This window comes from Syngnathus floridae, chromosome 16, assembly GCF_059516105.1.
Source record: "Syngnathus floridae isolate MCC-2025c chromosome 16, RoL_Sflo_1.0, whole genome shotgun sequence".
NCBI classification, from domain to species: domain Eukaryota; kingdom Metazoa; phylum Chordata; class Actinopteri; order Syngnathiformes; family Syngnathidae; genus Syngnathus; species Syngnathus floridae.
In genome coordinates, this window is record NC_142428.1 from 1,358,260 (window position 1) to 1,379,042 (window position 20,783).

General features: G+C 43.6%; 2 protein-coding genes across 15 annotated transcripts in view; both read left to right on the top strand.

Annotated features, from left to right (window-relative positions):
- The window catches only part of babam2 (BRISC and BRCA1 A complex member 2), a 50,439-nt gene extending 35,745 nt beyond the window's left edge, over positions 1-14,694 (top strand). For 4 of the 13 annotated variants that reach the window (XR_015853091.1, XR_015853101.1, XR_015853099.1 and 1 more), the window contains 10 exons: positions 60-159; positions 2,750-2,820; positions 2,959-3,041; positions 3,131-3,284; positions 3,470-3,861; positions 7,484-10,784; positions 11,229-11,305; positions 11,570-11,638; positions 12,163-12,264; positions 14,575-14,694. Coding sequence is in view for 3 of the 13 variants with exons in the window: in XM_088356367.1 (XP_088212493.1) it covers positions 60-159; positions 2,750-2,820; positions 2,959-3,041; positions 3,131-3,284; positions 3,470-3,533 (472 nt within the window). In the remaining 10 variants the exon portion in view is untranslated. Of the gene's footprint in view, positions 1-59; positions 160-2,749; positions 2,821-2,958; positions 3,042-3,130; positions 3,285-3,469; positions 4,748-7,483; positions 10,785-11,228; positions 11,306-11,569; positions 11,639-12,162; positions 12,265-14,574 lie in introns of those variants that run through there. The other 9 variants (XR_015853097.1, XR_015853096.1, XR_015853092.1 and 6 more) reach the window with 9 other exon arrangements.
- On the top strand, positions 12,329-20,595 carry fosl2 (FOS like 2, AP-1 transcription factor subunit). 2 transcript variants are annotated; one of them, XM_088356369.1, is made up of 5 exons: positions 12,329-14,258; positions 14,373-14,694; positions 15,854-16,108; positions 16,769-16,876; positions 18,273-20,595. In XM_088356369.1, the coding sequence occupies exons 2-5, from the start codon at positions 14,566-14,568 to the stop codon at positions 18,822-18,824; spliced, it is 1,044 nt and encodes a 347-aa protein (XP_088212495.1). In that variant the 5' UTR covers positions 12,329-14,258; positions 14,373-14,565; the 3' UTR covers positions 18,825-20,595. The 2 variants fall into 2 exon arrangements, with proteins under 2 accessions (XP_088212495.1, XP_088212494.1); XM_088356368.1 differs by having other exon boundaries at positions 12,329-14,694.
- The last annotated feature ends 188 nt before the right edge of the window (positions 20,596-20,783 follow it).

Below are 20,783 nucleotides of genomic sequence, written 5' to 3' on the forward strand. Positions count from 1 at the left end.
GTAGGAAGTTGTCTTCTGCCGCCCGATATGTCTAACAGACTGTCCTTTTTATTCAACAGTGCTCTGGGAGGTGCGTCTGCACTTCATATCCCAGCATTCCCGAGCGGAGGATGCTTGATTGACTATGTCCCACAAGTGTGCCAGTTACTCACTAACAAGGTAAAAACACTACACTATTTTTGTATGTCTTTAGGAACTAGCATAGCATAGCAACATACTACTGGTCTCTGGTTGCTCTATCCGGCGGGCGTGTTGTATGTCCCTATTTATATCTGTGGTAAAAATGTCATGAATAACAATGATGTCATGAATAGTGTTGCACAATGCTATCATTGGAAAGCTGAGACCGTTCCCTCTTTGATTATACCAAAACCTCACTTCGAAAATATGGGTCACGGTGACTCAATTTGCTTGGTCACAAATAGCCAGCCATTCGGTCCCTACGTTAATCCCACCGAATGTGCGACCAATCAAGATTGTTTTTTGTCAAGGCCGTGTTTGTCTCGTTTGTGCATTCATGCACGTGTGTCCGTCATCTGGCCGTGTGGGCGCTCTGGCCAACATCCACTGGCCGTCTGAGCGCTCTCCGGTCTCCGTAGGTTGACAGGTAGGTCTGCCGTGTAGACTGGATGTAATGCCGAGTATCCTGAGGGGAAGTCAACATGCATTCCCCGCCTCCACCCCGCGCATAAACACGCACAGCCAAAGTGAACATTGCTTCGGCTGTATCCTTTGCGTTTACCTGGAATCCCACGTGATGGAGTCCCTAAATGACCCGAGTCTCTCCAGCAGCGTTAGAACTGAGCACTATTGCATATTTCTCCCTCGTCTTGCCATGGAGCATGATTGCAAAACATTTTCTTCATAATATTATATGAGTTGGACAAAGAGCTAGAGAAAGATCTGCATGCAAGATCCGGACGCATGACCCTGAACAGAAAATGAAGGAAAATTCCAGACGGTCTTATGACTGGACTTTATTTTGCTAACTGCTATGACATCAACTGTGCTGTGTATCACTTAAAAAAATTAATCGGCATCAAAAGATAAGGGTTGTTTTGTTTGTTTTGCCAACCGACATGAAACAACGTGTTGATGTATTCCACTCATTTCATTTTTGATTGAATTATTCAATAGCTTCACTTTCATTTTGGCGTGATGACATAATCGGACAAAACGTTGGTCATGGAAAAAAGAATACTTTTAGTTTCTCTTTAATCGTGTCGCAATCAAGTTTGGTGCCTTTTTTTAATTTTATTTTATTTTATTTATAATTTGCAGTTTGAGTGAAATGTGTTTTTATCTCCAGTGAGATACACAAGCAGTAAAGTGATAGCTTCTTCACATAAAAAGTCGTAAAAGGCATGAATCATGGAAGAAGAGGAATGAGGCAACTGGTATGTATGAGTCTGATTTATGCAGAGATCCCGCTTAATTGCTGCACATGAATTTCTGCCATTCATCTGCCTTCACATTTTAAATATCACTTAAGGAGAAGGCTCCTTTACGACCTCAGAAGGCGGCACGACAATTTTCCATCTCAATGGTTACGTTTACGTGGACACGCTTATTATAAAAACCTGATAACAATAAAAATGTACACCCCCATATTCTGACTCAATCAAGCCCATTCCAAGCAAGATTTTGTTCCAAACCAAATGGGTAGTGTATTAGCATTAAGCAATATTAGCATTTCTGTTTTTCCTGGAAGTTAGTAGAAGCAGAACAAGCGAGCAAATCCAGTTTTTTTTTTTTCTTTTTCTTTTTCTTTGCTCGTCTGTGTCCGTAAAATCACCTCCTTGTGTGCTCTCATGATCAGCCCACCTGGCTCTTATTGCGTCACAACTCAAGTAGTTCCTCAGATTCTGTTCACTTTCATACTATTTTTTTTTAATATAAATTAAGTCTCCCTGCTTCCTGCCTCCTGCGGATTGTAAAAACCCAGCTTCAATTAGACTCACCAATTTCCGTCAGCCCCAGTGAAAATACATTTGTTGCATGAGAACTAACAATAAAATTCATTACCAAGGCTCAGTTAGTTTCAAGTCCATTTAGAAAAATGCCTGTCCTTCCCTATTCCGTCGAAATACATTCTTATCATTCATAACTGGCAAATGCATTTTGGGTTCCAATATATTTGACGAGATCTCAATAGGGGGTGGTGAGAATGGATTTTTTTTTCTTTTTGAAGGAGAAGTGTCTGCATTACGCAATAGGAAGCACTTCCGGTGATGTTATTTCTACACTCACGCACACACGCACAAACATAGAAGAGTAAAAAGATCTGCTGCGTTGGATGCACTTCTGGGTGCGGGCAGACAAGAATACCTGCACAGCAACATCACCTGTGTTGCATCACTCAAAGCTCCAGGCAGCCAACAAATTACAGGATGGAGGAGGCTTTTTTGTGTTTCCCAGTATGGGTGTGAAAATTAGTCATGGTCATTTCCCTGAAAGCAAATATTTAGTCGATGTAAAAAAATGTCGACGCTCCAGTTTTTTGTGCTATACAAATAAGACCAAGATAAATCATGTCTTATTGCAAATTCCTTGAGAGCTGCTTCTTTTTTGAACATGTTAACATCATAAAATATGACCATCATCCCATTATAAAGTGAATTTCATAGTGTTCACGATCACAAAAGCCTTTTTACCTGTTAAATGACGATAGAAACGAGATGTACAAACTTGTGTCTGGCCTTGTGACTGTTTTGCTTCTCAAGTAATCCCCCTGTTTTGTTGTGTGAAGGTGCAGTATGTCATCCAAGGCTATCACAAGAGACGGGAGTACATTGCTGCATTCCTCAGCCACTTTGGAATGTGAGTTAACAAGCCAGGATCACGTCCTCTACTCAAGGCTTCAGCGGCCATTCATTTGTCTCTGCCTCTAATCTTTTACTAGACTCTGCGGTGTATATATAATCACTGCCTGCCTGCCTGCCTGTGTGTGTGTTGCAGGGGAGTGGTGGAATATGATGCCGAGGGATTTACAAAGCTTACTCTTCTACTCATGTGGAAAGACTTTTGCTTCTTAGTGCACGGTAGGAGCATCGGAATCAAACACAGCATCCTATTGTAAAGCTGCGATAGCTCCAGTCGTCAATAAAGGCCCTGCTTGTTTCCTCGCTAGTGGATCTGCCACTGTACTTTCCCCGAGATCAGCCCACCCTCACCTTCCAGTCGGTGTACCACTTCACCAGCAGCGGGCAGCTTTATTCTCAAGTGCAGAAGTCGTATCCTTACAGCCCACGCTGGGACGGCAATGAAATGGCCAAGAGGGCAAAGTAAGGATGAGCGTTGTTGGGAAACGATTTAGGACAATTGACACGAGAATATGAAGCTCTGACTTTTTCTGCCGCTCTTGCAACACATTTTTATAACCATTCGCCAACGACCAGCAATAGTTTGGTTCCATCCCGTTGCACCGTTTCATGTGAAATGATCTTACGCTATCCCTCCTCTTCCCCAGGGCTTACTTCAAGACCTTCATCCCTCAGTTTCAAGAAGGAGCCTTTGCCAACGGGAAACTCTAGTTCCCTGCAGCTCTATTGACATGCCTGTGGTTCTGCAAATGTGTCAGTACATGCCGTTGCGTACCTGCGTGCGTGCGTGCGTGCGTGCGTGGACTGAAATTCCTCCAGCAACATATTCCCCAAATTTGGTGCATCTCAAGATATAGCAGAATGTGACTTTACCATTGTCGTCGATCCAATTTGCGTCATCGGTGTAAAGCTGATGGTTCCCTTTTTTTGCTAATTTCAGGCTCATGTTTTCAGACGCACTGCTCATATTACAGATCAAACCTTGTCCAGCAGAAGTCATGATGAAATGGCACCTTAGCAGCCGTAGCTGCGGGATCAGGTAAAACTGGTTCAAGCCGGTCATAAATAATAAATCTTTGCTGTGAAGGGTATTTTTTTGATAGAAGCTCTGATGTGCTACTGTGAAAAATCTCACCTCTCTGTGCTTACAATATCTATCATTTCCTTTCCATTGTGTTATGACCTCCTGCAGTAATTCCAGAATGTGATGTGAAGGACTGTACAGACAAAATGATTGGGAATTGTTTCATATTATTGCCATTGACCCAACTTTAGCCACAATCCTTAGTTTGCTGATCGTCTCTCCGTAAAATAAAATGTTGTCACAAATTTAAGCGTTCAAATAATTCGTTCAAGTATGTTGCATGTGCTCATTTTGATCATAGTGTTGTTCGGCAAAACACCTCCTAAAAAAAAAAAAAAATCTGTAATATTGGATCTCGGTTATCACTGACACCAGCTACCAACACTTCTAAGTAGTTTTAAGTAGTTTTCATATGACAGACGTGTCCCGAGAATCCTTCCACTTATCAATCAGAAGTGACACTGGTGAGTTGAATCCATTGATGTGTACAATTTGTTGCCCTTGAAATATTTCTCTTTCAGTTGTGTAAAGGTATACTTTAGTGTGTACACTGACATGAGTGAGGGAATTTAATAAGGAGCTACAGTGCCGACAGAGGTTGTGTATGTGTGTGCGCGCGCCACGTGAGGCAGAGTGTGTGTGCGCCCGCGCTCGCTTGCTTGTTTTCGTCATTAAAAATGAGGGTCATAGTTAGGGGTCCTTCCTGTCCTTAGGCGCAGCCTTTTGCTATATTTATTGTTGGTAATGCAGCAACTGTCAAGTCTAATTGAGAACTATAGGCTGAATGTTTCTGGGGCATTTAAATAGCATCAAGGCGCTTAATAAAATAATTAAAAAGCAAGATTCTTTTTGTCTTTTTTACTGCCCGGCTCCATGTTTCTTGCTGTAACCTTTGCTGACCTGCTTACAAAATATGGCTTTTGTCAGCCCAGGGACGAACGAGAAGCTCTCGTTTGGGGAGAGTTGGCTTTGCCACTGGGAGGGAAGTTCACAGCGGGGTCGAGAGGATGGTGACCATCTTGAAAGAATACTTTAACTTGACAGTCAACTTAGCCACTCAAAAGTTAGCGCCTGATTCGCAATACTGATGAACGTCTGGCTTGATCAAGTCCAGAACCTGAACTTGGTAAAAGTCAATCCGGGGTTTATGTCGGATGAAATATCAGAGGAGTGATTCAGGCTTCAACATTTCTTTGAATACAGACTTGACATTGCGCTGAGAGAAGTTAAGTGACCTAGTTTGTTTCCGGCCGTGGTGAACGCATTCTCTCTTAAAGTTCATCAAGCAGTTTGACGTTGAACCAAGGTGACATAATCCCTTTAAGTAACTTGTAAACAATCCCCTGCAAAGTGTCTTTAATGATGTCACTTTTGCGACGCTTAAGTCACATTGACTTAGCCTTCCCCCCTTCTCACGTGGATCACCTTTTTATACCAACCAACGTGTAATGATCCTGTGGAGGTGCTGCTAAAGTCACCTTTTGAAGATGCCTCGCAGTGCAGAGGTCTGCCTGCCAGCCAGCCCGCCCGCCCGCCCGGCTAATACTCTGCAAATCCACTAATCCGGCCGCCTTTAACAGATCTCAATGGCAGTCGGGTGGAATCCTTAAAGGCTGGAATAATTAACTTGGGATCTTTGGACGCGGCCTGATTAAATTGATGAGCGTGTATGTGTGGTCTGGCACACTTCACGCTTTGCTGGGCCCATACATGCAATTTGAGGAGCAATGGAGGATTGGTCATTTTCCCCTTGAAGGTTAACTGGGGGATTTTTTTTTTTTTTTTGCCCAGTTTGAATTGGGAATCTTCCTCTTCTGTTGTTTGGCTTGAGGTGGAGAAGTCCAACTAAGCAACGCGACAGTTAATTAATGAGCGATGGTGTGCAGAAGCAGGTGTCCTTATAGCTCAAGGGAGCCGGCAAACATGAACATTAGCATGAGATGAATTTTAAGTGCACTGGTGACAGCGCTCTAAGCAGCTAGCTTGGAGCCAGTAAGGACCTGCCAGCCTGAAGTAGTGACAAGTGTGTGAAACAGGATCACTTCAAACTCGCGACTGAGTCGCGTTCTGTGCAAATAGTTGGCTGTTGGACTCCCTCGCCCCCGCTTCACCTCCAAAGTGAAGTTCTAGGGCCCATTCCGTGACACTGCTCACCCCCCAATTAACTGCAAGTATACACTTTAGGGGAAATAATAAATTTTTGCACCTAATCTGGACATATCTCTCTAAATCATGACTTGGTTCCTCTCCGCCATCTCCTCTTGAAGATGTTTGAAATGCTAACAGGGACAGAAGGGAAGTTTGTGAGTGAAAATCCTGAATCACCTTAAGAAGGTTAGATGGTAAACCGCAGAGAAGGAGGTAATCAGCGGGAAACACGGAGCGTCCCAAGGGCCTGAATATGTCCACTTCATCTAGATTATTTACAATTTTGGGCCTCCCCCTGTCCTGTCAGTGCGTCCGAAGCCCTCCCGATGCCTTTGTTGAATTCCTCATCTTGATGTCTTCTCATGAGAAAAGACAAAGAGCGGCCACGTGAAAGAAGAGGCTGCAATCACAAACTCCAGTGACTGTGGGGTACTTTGTGTTTTGTCTGCATGTACAAATTCAGACTGACATATGGGGAAATGTACCCCCCCCCCCCCTCATCTTTTACCCTTCACTGAAGAGGAGCGCGTGCGTATGTGTGTGCGTGTGAGGAGGGCTGGATTTCTGAGGCGATGCATGCAGCATAGGGTTGTTGATGCGAGCCATGTTGAGGATGATGGAGCTGAGAGGCTTAACTAATTTTGGAAAGAGAGACGAGGACAGGGAGGGGGGATTTGGACTTCTTTGTTGTTGTCTGTTTGATCTGAGAATTAAAAAGAAAAAAATGGCCCAGAGATGTCATGAAAATGAGAGAATTACTGCCCAGGTCCTCTCATTCTTCTTTTTAATCACAGAGATGTCGAATGCACTCTCAAGTCAAGGCAAGCACACACACACACACTTTGCTTCTAAGTGAATGGAGCTTAACCCTGATGCTTAATTGCTAATTAGCCCTCAAACATGAGAAGCCATGTAGCTAAGCTGATCAAATTGCTCTTGAACGCTTGTACCTTGCACAGGAGGTTTTGTCATTTTGTACTGGATGTGCCCGCTGTCAATGGCTTTCAACAAGGTAAAGATAGTTTTCATGGAAGTGAGGAGAAGGGCAAGGTGGGTGGGATTCGGTTCTCATCTCATCACCCTTGAGTGTGATCACAAGCGCTTGATGCCAAACCTTTTATGGGTTAGCTTCAGCACATCCTGCAGGTGTTTTTCACTCGAATGCATCAAGCTCGCCGTTTGTTCTCGCTTTTAATTTTCCTAAAGACAGGAATTGGTTTGCTTGGTTTCTTTTCACCAAACGGAAGTTCAACTGTCCAGGCAACGCTTTCAATAAGATCTTATTTTGCTTCCATGTTATCACTGTTAAAATAAAAGTGACCCAGCATCATATTTTGCCCCAATGATCCAATATTGCCATTTCCTTGGTGTCTCTTAATGATCTTGAGCCGTCTTTCTTTTCTGGTTGTTTCTTCTCACTCATCCAAAGCATGGCTGTGGCCCACGCCGCATCCTCCCGCTACCTGAGGAGCTGTCAGTCTGGATGGAGGTGCTGTCGGCTCAGCCTGTCAGACTGAGGGACGTGTTCTGATCGGCCGTGGACACTGATAGACCTGTCAGGTGAGATGACAAGCACAAGTGGAGACGCGCACCGACAGGTACATATAATGTGACAAGACTCCTTCAGTCCTCCACCAACACACACCCCCACCCCTTCTTCTCCTTCCGAAGGAGAAATATCCATGCTTGGAAGTTAGGATGAGAGTATTTGCTGATGAGTTGAGGGGAAACTTTTGATCTGAGCACATGTGATGAGTCCACGTGTCAACAGCATCAGTTTGGCATCCACTTTCCAAATCTTGACGCATTCAACATCATATTTTTCAGCAGGCTCAGGTGGAATATGATCAATGGGCCTAGCCTGCCATTGGGTGCTTCTTGCAGTGACAGAGTACTTGGATCATTTGTAGGGCTCTGTTTTTGTTTTCCAATTGACTTTCTGCATTTTTGTGTTTCCACCTGCCTTCTCTATCTCTTTTTTTTGTGATCACCTGCCCGCCTCCTGGTGTCTCCGCCACCGATCGACTCTCCTGCCCACTGGCGTTGAGTTCAAGTGTACCTCTGTGTACAATGGCCAGATTTACACGGCATGGTTGGAGTGAAGAAAAACACCCGTTGTAAATCTTAACTACAGCGTAAACATAGATAATTACATGTGTTTTAATTAGGGAAAAATAGAGTTGAGCCCTGAAAATAATTTCCAATGGTGGCGCGTGGAGTGATGTGGAGAATAGCCTAATTTTAAGCAATGGGCGGGAAGAGTTAGCTCACACTCATTATTGTTTACTGGCCTTGCCACTTGTGGACTTATTTCTGTGCACATGTAATTTGGCTGTCTGTGTGTTCAGATTGTTGCAAAATGCCAGTCTTAAGCCTTGCTTGGCTGTATGGAGATGTAATTGTATGTATTTATAAGTATATACATGTAAATATGTCATAGATAGTAAATCTAGTGTAGGAATTACGAATTTCTTGCTTCTTTTCAGTCCTTGGCTGTTGTTGTTGCAATGTGCCTTGTGCAGCAGTTTGCCTCCATCACACAACAAACTTTGTTGTGCAATAATTAAAGTAAGGCCAGTGTTTACTTTCAACAGATAGCTGAGTCACGGTGGCCAAGCACTCTGAAAGTCCACAATGTTTCTTTGACAAAACAATCATTTGTCTGCATTATACGGAACAAAAATGGAAATGAAAAACATTTGTTTTTGCTTCCATTTTCATGAATATTTGTGAACAATAAGCAAAGGGGCTGCATTTCTCTTCCCCCAGTGTACGGCATGTACACAAAGTGGTTCCAGGGGTCAAAGGTCACCACTCTATCTGAAATATGCTCGTTAAACTATCAAAGCCAGTTCGTTTGTCTGAGCCAAGCTATCCAAGGCATTCAAGAGGTGGCTGGCTCAATGTTTATTCCCAGGCTCCCTCTTTTAACAGATCTTTTCGGGATTATTATTGTTTTCAAAGTAAAACGTTATTAAAGTAAAAGATGGGTAAGATTCCTTTGTATGCTTCTCCTGGTTGACACCTTAGAACAATGAGAGCCTTCTGATGCGGGTGTCAGGAAAAGCCTACTTGAACATTTGAACTTCATGTGACTCACTTCAAATGTCATTTTTGCAATTTCCTCAATGTTGCTGTCAGTATATCAATGCCAATCATCTACCAGATGTCCGTTTAACATGAATTTTACATGAGGGATTGTAGTATTTGCAACAACAAAAAGGACTTGCGCAAATGAATCATCTATATGAGTGCTAGTGTGCACTTTGCAGTTGCTTGCCCACCCCCCCCATGCACGTAACCATGGTGATTTCTGTGGGTAATTTTGATCTACAATAGATTTCAATGGACAAAGTATTATCGCAAGCTGAGCGTTTATACTCAAGTGTCTTCAGTCATTTTCAAAATGAAAACATCCAGACTGTTCAGACATGCCTCTTACAAATTAGTTCATGTTTGGTCTGCTGCATCTTGGCAGAGCCTCCAAATTAGGAGAGAGGCATCTGTGGATGAATGACAATAATTCAAAAAAAATATTTCAACCCACTTTTCCTGTGGTTCGTGAGTACTGTGGGATGATAATCCAATAATAAAAACATCTAAGATCATATGGGCAACCATGCACAACAGAGAAGCGTCCGTCAGCATGCTGTTGTCCACATCTTCACCGCATGACGTTAGAGCAGCTCAGAAGAGTTGACCTCTACCTGCTTCTGTGAGCCGCTGGGTCATATGGCTGAGAAAGCTGAAGAAAAATACAAACAAGCTTCTTGTGGCAAATTGAAAAGAAATGAAAAGGGTGAGTTGTGGGGGAGGAGGGGGGTCATGATGGTGGTGGCAGTAATAGGTGGGGGGTAGGGATATGGGGGACGGCTCGTGCCAAGTGACACAAACCCCCTTTGGCAGCCTAATTAAATTTTCCACTTTTCCACACTCACATTAAGCCTCCATCGAGCTGGAAGGAATGGACGCAATGAAGGAGTCGACCCCATGAAGAGGATCAACCGCCTTTTGCCTCCCCTCTCCTCGCTGCTTGTTTTTTTTTTTTTTTTTTTGTATGAATTATTGTTTCGCAATGCTGACTTCTCCAACTACTAAAATATTTGCTCTATTAAGGCATTACGATTTTGTTTTTTTCACATTTCAAGATAGTCTGGTTGAAAGTTGAAGCTGCATAAATCATCTGATTTGAATGGAGGAAGAACTCGACCTAAACTTATTAACATTCCAAAGTGCTCGGCCCTCAGAACAACATCCTCCAAAATGACATAGACAACCTTGTTGACGGTGTGAGCTGAACTTGTCTATTGTGTGTGTGCGCTGCGGCTACACTGAGATGCGTCATTGTCAAATTTGTTGCCTGCCAAGCATGAGGAAAACAAAACAGAGAAAGTGCAATGCGTCGATTGAAAAGGTCGGTGTCGCAGAGCTTTTCTTCCTCGACAAACAAGTCCAAGTAGAACATTGGGCTCCTGTTTACTTGCTGGTTTCAGGTGGTGACGCCGCCTGCCCGCCCACCCGCAGGCCTTATGCTCATAAGTGCCCCAATCTACCTTTTGGGTTTTATTTGTTCACTTCTTCATCATTTCCTCTTTCATTCTCCACACTGATTTCCATTCTTCTTTGTCTTGAGGTGCACTTCGACATGTGACACACTTCCTGCCATTGTTCCAGCAACTATTACCTTTTTGCTCACGAGAGACTGGAAAGGTGGCGGATGTTCAGCGCAGGTAATTGGATGTTTTTCTTAACTGCTCCATTGCGTCCATTTGGATTAAAAGAGCTGTTCCGTTCTAAATGACAAGAACATGGCTGGCCTCTTGCGCTTTCATCATCTCGTAGGACATGATGTCTGTTTGCCCCAATTGAATGCTGTAGAAATAGGCTCGACTTCAGTTGAGGTTGCGGCTCAGATGAGGGCATTAGGTTTATTTTCCCACCAGAGCAGCCTATGAGCAAAGACCCGTTTTGTTGCCACGTGATGACCCTTAATAAGATGTTTCTACTCTGAACTCCCAAGCTCACAAGTCCAGGCCTGCCCGTCGCTTTTTATGTTACATTTCCACGGTATTCCCGACAGCAACGCTTGCCCCAAGTCGTGTGCCATGGGATTGTGGTTGTTCTCGTCTTGCCAAATGTTCTCAAATTTCTATTCTCTTATCATTCTCACACAGCTCTGCAAAGAAGAACAAATGCGTCCTTGCCTCAGACCTTTTATTTAATCAATAATCTTTCAGATCAACACCAGAGTGTAAGTATGCAATGTATTTTATTTGTTGTTTTTTAATCTGCCGTCTAGACATGCTGCTATTGGTATAATAAAAAGATGTTGTCTGCTTTTTCTCATGCACACCTAAATGTACTTGACCTTATTGCATGTTCTTCTCTTCACAAGCCTGCATTGTGGAGGTCAGGCAGGATCAAATGATCTCAGTGCGTTGTTGTTTGACTGCTTTACATGCGTTCCCATGGCAACTAGTCACACGTCGCTGAAAGATGGTTATTTAATTCACAGGAGCCGTCTGGCAGTCTGGCACGTCGCCGCTGTTTAAAGTGATCTTCTTGCCACAGTGGGCATCCCAATGTAAGTGCTCATTAGAATTCTATTTAAAAGCTCCAACTTGGAATGGCGTAGTGCTGCCACATGCACAGAAAGGAACTTTTCACATCATTAAGCAAAATGTTATAACATAAACTTGCCATGGTATTTCAAGTCATTTCAAAATATCTTCATGTTAAAACAAGCTAAATGGGCAAGGTCAAAGAAAAATACGGAAACGATACAAGGCGGCGTGAACTCGGTCACGCAAAACCCGAGTGCATTGCATGTGTAGGAGTTTGTTTTTCAGCACTGCATTAGCAACATTAGCATATTGTATTGACTGCTAATAGGCCATCAGCACAGCAACAAATCCAAGTGTTAGTCACTCTAATTGTTCTTTTAACTCCCTCACTATTCCCCAAGTCAGCAATTTGCCAATGCTGGGAGCACCTGATCTAACAGATATTGTGATTATTATTAGTATTATGTATTGATTGCATTTTTCATTTGATTAAAAAAAACCGCTAAAATGTATTTAAACTGGACATTTTTGAATTGCTTTACAGGATGCCCTTCCTGATGCGTTATTGTAAAGCTCGGTGGTGAGTGGCTGTTGTCAGGCAGGTTCTTGATAGCATCATGCGGTCAGTCGGTCTGCTCAGGGCCAGGTAAGCCTCTTTCCTGTGGGATGAGATGTTCTCTTCGGAAATGATTCCTTATGATGTGTGATACTCTCCAAACCCATCAGTACACCTCCTGACCTGACCTGACCTGAACTGACCTGGCTTACTAATCAGCTTTCTTGATACCTGTCAGCGTTGCCTTAAATAGCAGGCTGATGTTTTTTGTTGACACTAAAATGATTTGATTTAAAAGGAATTTACTAAAAAGAAAGGGCACAACATTTGGGGAAACCATGTCACCACGTTATATATACATTGACTTGTGGAATGGTTATGACTAATTCCTACAAATTCCGAGCAACCACTTGTTTTGCGATCATGGGAGATAAAAAGAAAAGATGAATCATAGAAATTCTGTTGATGCTGAGATAGCTCTGAAACTGTATTTCACTCGAATATGACTCACTCGTGATTTATGGATCATCATTTATTCATTGTTATTGACTGTAGTGACTTGAGCAATGACATTCTAAGGCATGCTTTTTTTCCCCCCCCAATTTCATTTGTTTTTATCTTCCCATTGTGAATCAAATAACAAGATTCACACCTACATTTAAAAAACATTGCTGGGGGTGAATGTGGTCATTTGTTCACGATGCCCCCCTGACTTTGACACTGTTGAAACCTGAATTACATCCAAGTGATTAGATTTCTCCAAGCCGAAGGTGTGTCGCCTAGCAACGGCAAATCCGTGCCGACGGCAGCTGATAAATAATATTCATTAATATCGTTGAACAAACGCAAGCTGATTGAACATGTACGATTAAAGCAAAAGCCTGCGGCGAGGCACAAATGACACATTGGAAAGGTTTGATTTATTTGGAGGTCCAAATGACAGCTTTCTTGTAATGAGTCCTTTTCAGAACTCCCCGCCCCCGCCGCCTCCACCTCCCACGCTGATTATTTTCCCCCTCAGTTGTACAACTTCCCCTGTTCTGCTGCCGAAACTTTACTTGACGACTCTGTCTGGCAAAGACGCGCACGGCAAACAGCTTGAAGGGGTAGCTGGGCACAGATTAAAATAGGAACCGTAGCCGATTGGATTATACCTAATACGCCATTTCATGGAGCGTAACGTGTCACATTCTGGGCTCCGCGCCCTTGTTTGTGGATAGTGTACATCCCAATTACAATTCGAGATCAACTGCAATTCCTTTCCAGTTCTAAAAAGCGGCGAGCGGCCGACAACTCGCTTTTCCTGATGCGTTAAATGAACCCACAATGCACAATGACGCAATTGTGCAGGACGCATCGTGTTCATTCAAATGGGACGGATATGGGTGCTAATGCGCACAGGTTGGGTTTGAATTGTGGTGCAAGTCGCGTGACTTCTACAAGAAAAGTGATTAGTGAATGCAATGATAGAAACAAGTAGTCAGGATGCGAACTGGGCCGACGTGAGTGTGAGCCGCGCGCCCGCAGAGTTGATGCGCTCGGCGGGGAGGGAATCCCTCCAGTACGCCGCGCTGTTTCCTTTACCAAGGAAACCCACACTGAGCACTTTCTGACGCAACTGCCCATTTTAGGAAACATGCGTCAATGGACCGAATCAAGTGCGATAAACAAGCGTGGACCTCGCAGCTGCTTCTGACGTCCGCAACCGGCCCAGAAACGTCCTCGTATATTTTTAAGGGCTCTATTTCGGTTGTATCCACGGTGTAATTCTTACGCCAGCATCCACGGGAGGAAGCTTTTAACAAGGCTGCCTATTTCGCCACTTTATTCTAAAGACGCCCGGGCCTCCTCCCCTTCGGCTCAAATCGCAACGCCCATCTGCGTGACGTGGGTTCTTTCGTCGGTATTGAAAAGCAGTTGCGCTTCTCGATAGTGCCATTGAAGTGAGTCATCTGTAGGAAGTGTGGTTAAAAAAAAAAAAGGAAACAAAAAAATAGCATCGAAGTGTTCCGCGAACGCCACAGACCACGCAAAATCGGCAAAACAGTGGAAAATACAGAGAAGGACCGAGAGGCAAAATAAAAGTGAGTGTCATTTTGCGTCCGTGGATTTTAACTTTATAAATTCGCGCACCTTGCACCTCTTGAATAACAAACAGACAATCACTTCCATTAGTTGACATCGCTGTGATGTTCTAGGTGACTCCAAATCCACGCGGCTACACTTGTAATCAACACTTTTCTGGAAAAGTAACAAGCAGTCGAATTGGAGGATTTTTTTTTTTTTTCCCTGTCCACCCTTTTGGTGCCTTTTGATACGAGCGAGGATTTTCTACCGCGTAATCTGCGCGCACAACAAGTCTCCTGATATCTTCTATTTTTTTCCTGGATCATGTACCAGGACTACTCCGGGAATTACGACACCTCGTCCCGCGGCAGCAGCACCTCTCCGGCCCAGCCCGAGTCGTTCACGAGCGGCAGCAGCACCATCGGAAGCCCCATCTCTACCTCAACCTACCAGGTAACTTTCAACAACCTGAACCTCAATCTTGCTGTGTGTGTCTGCAGGTATTTTTATTTTATTTTGTCGGTTGCGCCCATGGGTGCAAATCTAAGCGTTGGTTGGTGTGCACCCAAAGTGGTCAAGCCGGTCTAATCGTGTACGTTTAATTCAGCCTGCAAATGATAGCTTGCTGGTGTGACAAGTGTGGTGCATATATGTAAAGTAATATTTGTCGCGATTAATATAAATAAATACATTTAGATTGGATTGAATAGAGCTACTGCGCCCTATAGTTGCATGGGGCGCACATGTCGATATAAATGAAATATATAACAGCACCGTATAAGTGGATTTGGGCAGGCGCGCAACAGGCGCGTACTGGGCATTACAAATCCAATTCGACATATGTATGCGATATTGTGGAAGAGTGCATGCGTCGGGGCGGCTTATATACTCCTCTTTAGACACAATAAAATGACAGCGAATTTGAAATGGTCGTAAAGATTTGAGAGCGCATTGCCTCATTTATTGCTGCTCTGCTTCTATTGGAATCTCATGTCTTGTGTGATTTGGAAAAACCCCAGAAGTTTTTTTTTTTTTTCTCCTCTAAATCTGACTTAAATTTTATTTTATTGCTTACCGGAAAACATGGATGTATTTTATTGTGCATTATGCCTCAAGTCAGTGTTGGGATTTTAAAGGAAAGGTCCTCCAAAAATGTGGCGTGTTAGCTTCCCGGTTTACTGGAACTGACCGCGTTTCACACGCACTGAACAAATGAGTCACCAGATAAACAAAAAGTTCCACAAGACTGCCGGGATATCCGACGGAAGGTTGGGAATAACTGGAAGAGAAGGACGTGCGTAAACAACGCAATAGACGCATGATTAATCGAGCAGCCCCAAAAGTTGCTCCCACCTGCATCTATGGAAGCATTTCTCTCCGGGTTTCTGTGGTAAAGAGACGACTGATAAGCGCGCACACACACTTTGGGCTTTCCCACATGATTCACAAGTTGTGTCACTCACTCTCCAGCCCCACTCCACTCCATGTGGACTGAATCGTTATTACCATCAGCGCTTATGCTGGAAAATGTGCAATGAGGCTCCAACCACAATGTGCTTGTTTTTTTGTGTTTTTTTTTTCCCCTTACCATATGTCCTCTCGCTTGTTCCAGAAATACAGGGTTGACATGCCCGGCTCCAACAGTGCCTTCATCCCTACCATTAATGCAATCACAACAAGCCAAGACCTTCAGTGGATGGTGCAGCCTACAGTCATCACCTCCATGTCCAATCCGTACTCGCGCTCCCACCCGTACAGCCATCACCTGAGCAACGGGCAGGGGCTGCTGGGCCACAACCCCCTGGCCCGCCCCGGGGTCATCCGCTCCATCGGGGACGCCAGAGGTCGACGTAAGAGGGACGAGCAGGTGAGGGAATGATGTGTTGGAAAAACTTGAGTGAGGGCTGCAAAAAATACAAGTGGGATTTAGTTGACACAGAGGTGCCTGTTACTTCCCGTGAACCGTCATGGTGATTTTGAGTCAGGGATTTTATTCAAACATTAATAGAAATATTTCCTTGAGTTTTAGACAGCCATGCTAAATGGATAGCTTTTCTTGCCCACCTGCAAGTCCATCACCTAAATTGCTAAAAAAAAAAAAAATCATTTCACTTGAGCAGCGACTATCTGAAGTCACTAAAATATTGTAACACTTTACTGAGCTCTCTGCATTTACAGTAAACAAAAGAGTTGTGGTCTGAAACAAAAAACTCATCATCTCACGCCTTACATCAATAATTCTGCCCAAAGATGTACGCTGTAGAAGAAACCTACAGCCGTCCATTTCTGTATAGGCTTAAAAAGCACGCAGAATTACAGAGGATCAATTGGTGAAGGGCAAAAAAATCTGGAACCTTCAATGAAGGGGGTTTTCTGGTTTTCCATGTATTCCCGTATAGATTTTTTTAATAGAAATTTTAGCTGCACCCTAGACTCAGACATTTTCTGACACGTCTTTGCATTAAGTCTTTACATGTCATACATGTGTTAACAGCACTCTAACAAGTTCCTTGCTTTTTCCCCTCAGCTCACCCCAGAAGAAGAAGAGAAGAGGAGAGTGCGGCGCGAGAGGAACAAGTTGGCCGCCGCCAAATGCCGCAACCGCAGACGCGAATTGACTGAGATGCTGCAAGGGGTGAGTAAGAACCCCAAAAATGATGATGTTGACATACTGCACGTCACAGGTGTCCAAAGTCCAGCCAAGTGACCATTTGCATGTTTTGTTTATTGGGCCACCACATATTCTAATAATTTAAACACGGAGAGTGAGTCAAAATGTTGAAAGAGAGCAGTTTTTTTTTATATATATATAAAATGTGACAAAAATGGAGTGTTGTTTTGTATTTGATTTGTAAAGTAAATACTCACTTGTCTAATTTTCATCATATTACTCATAATTGGGCTCAAGTACAGAAGTGAATTTTGTCAGCAACATAAACTATTCAATAATAGTAATTTTTAAAAAATAATAAGCAAGTCTATCGGTCGCACAGCTCGATTGGATTAGAAATTTTAGGACCAAAATGCAAACAGGCAGTCTGCAAAACTGTGATATAAAAAGAATATTAAAATTTGTCTTGTAATTATAATACGACCGGTTTGCTCTCAGTGTAAATAGTTTGGAGATCTGTGTGGCAGCAGCTTGCCTTTTAAGATGATGATGGGAAAGACCATGTAAATAGCACTGAGTGTTGATGCTGAAAGGGTGATGATGAAAGGCCTAAAGAGCCTGGCAGCAGTACAATCGTTTGATGAATGAATGTACTCCACACCTCTCGTGCAACCTGGCATTACTGGTTTCACCCCCCACCCACCTTGGTCACTGCATAAAAAGCCAACACTAGAACAGAAGCTTTCTCCTCGGCGGCTGTTGTCAAACACATGGCCCTCACTAATAAAATGAACTTCAATTAGATCCATTTTGACAGAGCTCAAGCTTGTTGAGACTTCCAAAAGTCTCAGGAATGGAATGCGCCATAGGCAGCTGGCCCTGCGAATGCAGCCGATCGTAAACATCTCCAGGGAACTCACAAATGCTGTGAGCTGCTTGCACAAAACAGCAACACAATGGGGATTGGCCATTTTTTGGACTTCCAAATAAGGGAATGTCGGTTCCGTGTCACGCAGTTGTCTTGTCGAAACGCACACCTCCTCTTTGTGTGCCACTTCCTCATACCTTTGCCCGTGAGTCAAAGTTCTCAGACACCATGTCACCTTATCTTGCCTGTCTGTCTCACTTTCCTGATGAATTGCGTCTGACACACACACGCACACACATGCACACACACACGCACACGCACACACACAAAGGAGGACATAAACTATACACCACAAATTATTAGTTGAGGTAATCAGAGCAATACTGTCCTCTTTTGGTAGACTTGTGTAATTACTTCTGTGTAACTACAATAAGAATACATCAATTTTATATAGGCAAAGGAAGAATATACAAAGGAAGAATGCAGATTTTTTTTCTCAAAAGTAATGAAATGTTTGTGTGTTCACCCGATCTTTCATTTCTGCCCGATCAGGAGACTGAGAAACTAGAGGAGGAGAAAGCCGACCTGCAGAAAGAGATCGAAAGCCTCCAGAAGGAGAAGGACAAGCTGGAGTTCATGCTGGTGGCCCACAACCCCATGTGCAAGCTGCCCAACGAAGATCGCCAACTGGCTCCGGCGCACCACCAGAACCATCAGCAGCACCAGCAGTGCGCCCCCCTGCCCTTGACCATGCGCCCCAACATGGTGGCCCGAGCCCACGTCAACCACGTGGTGGTGAAGCAAGAGCCGGACGACGTGCAAGAAGCGGCGGGCAAAGCGCAGCATTCCGTCATCAAGCCCATCTGCCTGGGCGGGATGTACTGTACGGACGCCGACAGCCTCAACACGCCGGTCGTGGCGGCGTCCACCCCGGCGGCCGCCACACCCAACGCCCCCAACCTCATCTTCACCTACCCGAGCATGCTGGAGCCCGACAGCCCGTCGCCCTCCTCCGAGTCGTGCTCCAAGGCCCACCGCCGCAGCAGCAGCAGCGGCGATCAGTCGTCGGACTCCCTCAACTCGCCCACCCTACTGGCCCTGTGAGGAAGGTCGGCCGAAAGACTGTGGCCCGAGGCGCATTTGGAGCGAGCTGATGACGTGAGCCGTGCCCCCCTTTCGCAGGGAGACCTCGCAAGGGCTACGCTGCGTTGGACTGTTGGACTTGTGTCATCGCTTTGCCATTTCAACTCTTACAGTGTCAACGTGTTTACGCAAGACTCCCTTGAAATCTGGCCTTGGGGACTTCAGATCATATAGAAAATAAGTTCTTAATATATGTATATATCTATAAAAATATATTTTTGGAAGAAAGAATTACAAGCCATGACCACTTGCACTCTGCCGAGACGAATCAACAGAAAGAGGTCACAACACGAACGAAAATGAGCAAACACTTAAGCGTCTTTATTTGAAGATGTGTCCTGACCCCCCCCCCCCCCTACGGACCTTGATTCATCACTTTAACTGTATTTCGTGTGCTGAAAAAAAGTCTTTTTGAGACATTGTTTCCTCCGTCATCTGCCTGTAGAAAAGCATCATGGTCTTCGGTGTTACAAATGGATGGCGCCTTTGTCAAAGCGATCTAGTTTGCCAATGTGACTTGACTACATTAATATTGGTGTGCTTCACCTCAGTGGTTCTGTACCTGATTTTTACAACTTGTTTAAGACAAATGTGTGTCGAGTGTGTGTGTGTGTGTGCTCTTTATATTGATGCCATCTTGAAAGAACGCAGGCTGTGTGATAGTAGTACCAAAGGGATCAAATCAACAAACAGGGCCGCTGTACAACATCAGGAATTTTTTTTCAGACATTTCAAAGAGGACAAAATTTTTCCACTGGCTCTCACCTCGGCCCTTTTTTGCTCACATTGTGGGGGAAAAATTGAAAGGTCTTACCTTTGTCAACACTGCCACTAAGGGCAGGTCAGGTTTGACAAAACCAAAAAGCATTGTATGACATTTCTAATCCTTTTCTTTGTTTGTTTTTGTGTGAGAGAGAAAAGGAGGCATTTTTTTTGCGCTAATATGAAAAAAGCCACTGTGGTCTAACCAGACTGTCACCAGCTGTCAATGATGTCAACCCTGTTTATACTGTGTTTGTTAACAGCTGTCTTTTTAAAGGAAAAATAACAAACAAAAAAAAACTTGGTACTTGGTACCTTCGGCCTAAATGGCTTAAAACAATAAATAGATCATAAGAGTGTTTTGCAATACAGAAGGAATAATAATAAGACATCGAAACTGGGTTGAAACACAAACATGGGACATTTTTTACGATTACTTTTTGCAACAAAGGTGTTGGAAATTGCACTGAGAAGGATAAAGCGGTCATCGTCGAAACGCTTCAAACATTCCTAAAGAATTTTGTGGGTGTCAAAGGTTAAATGATCTTGCGCTGGATGCAGACAAATTGACATTTTAATATGATAACAATATGCTGCTACCTAGGCGGAAATTTTTCTTTTTCTCTTTTGGCAATAGAGTGTGGTGTCATGCAGATGCAAAAATAAATCTCTGTTCCCGCGCGGCAAAAAAAAAAAAAGAAAAGAAAAGAAGTGATAACCAAAAAGAGATTCTGTGTCTGTAAGTCAAGATAGTTTGCAACTCCTTAACACACATAGGAAAGCCATTGACGTAAATCTTCTACTGTACATGTCATCTACTGTCTATTGCCTGTTTTCAACTACTATGACTTATTTTCCAAATGCTTTAACTGTTAAAAAAAAACATCCAAAAAGAAAAAAACAGCAATATGTAAATAGCTGTGTTTGTTAATTTAAAATAAATAAAAATAAAATACATTTCCAACTTGGATTTTGTGGGTTATTATTATTAATTTTGCATTCTTGATTATTTTCCAAATGCCTCTTTAAGACACTTTGGAGGCTGAGTGCCAATGAGGAAAGTAACCGTGAAGAGAAGCTCTTTGGGAGCTTTTGTCGCCACCCAGTGGTCAGAGTGTAAAACGACAAAACCATGCAGCACAAATACATACATCCTCC

What these genes read in the sequence shown, in the direction of transcription:
- fosl2 (XM_088356368.1), top strand. Translation starts at nt 14,566, where the DNA reads ATGTACCAGGACTACTCCGGGAATTACGACACCTCGTCCCGCGGCAGC. An exon ending in TCTCTACCTCAACCTACCAG is followed by an intron (nt 14,695 to 15,853) that starts GTAACTTTCAAC and finishes CGCTTGTTCCAG; the next exon opens with AAATACAGGGTTGACATGCC. An exon ending in GACGTAAGAGGGACGAGCAG is followed by an intron (nt 16,109 to 16,768) that starts GTGAGGGAATGA and finishes TTTTCCCCTCAG; the next exon opens with CTCACCCCAGAAGAAGAAGA.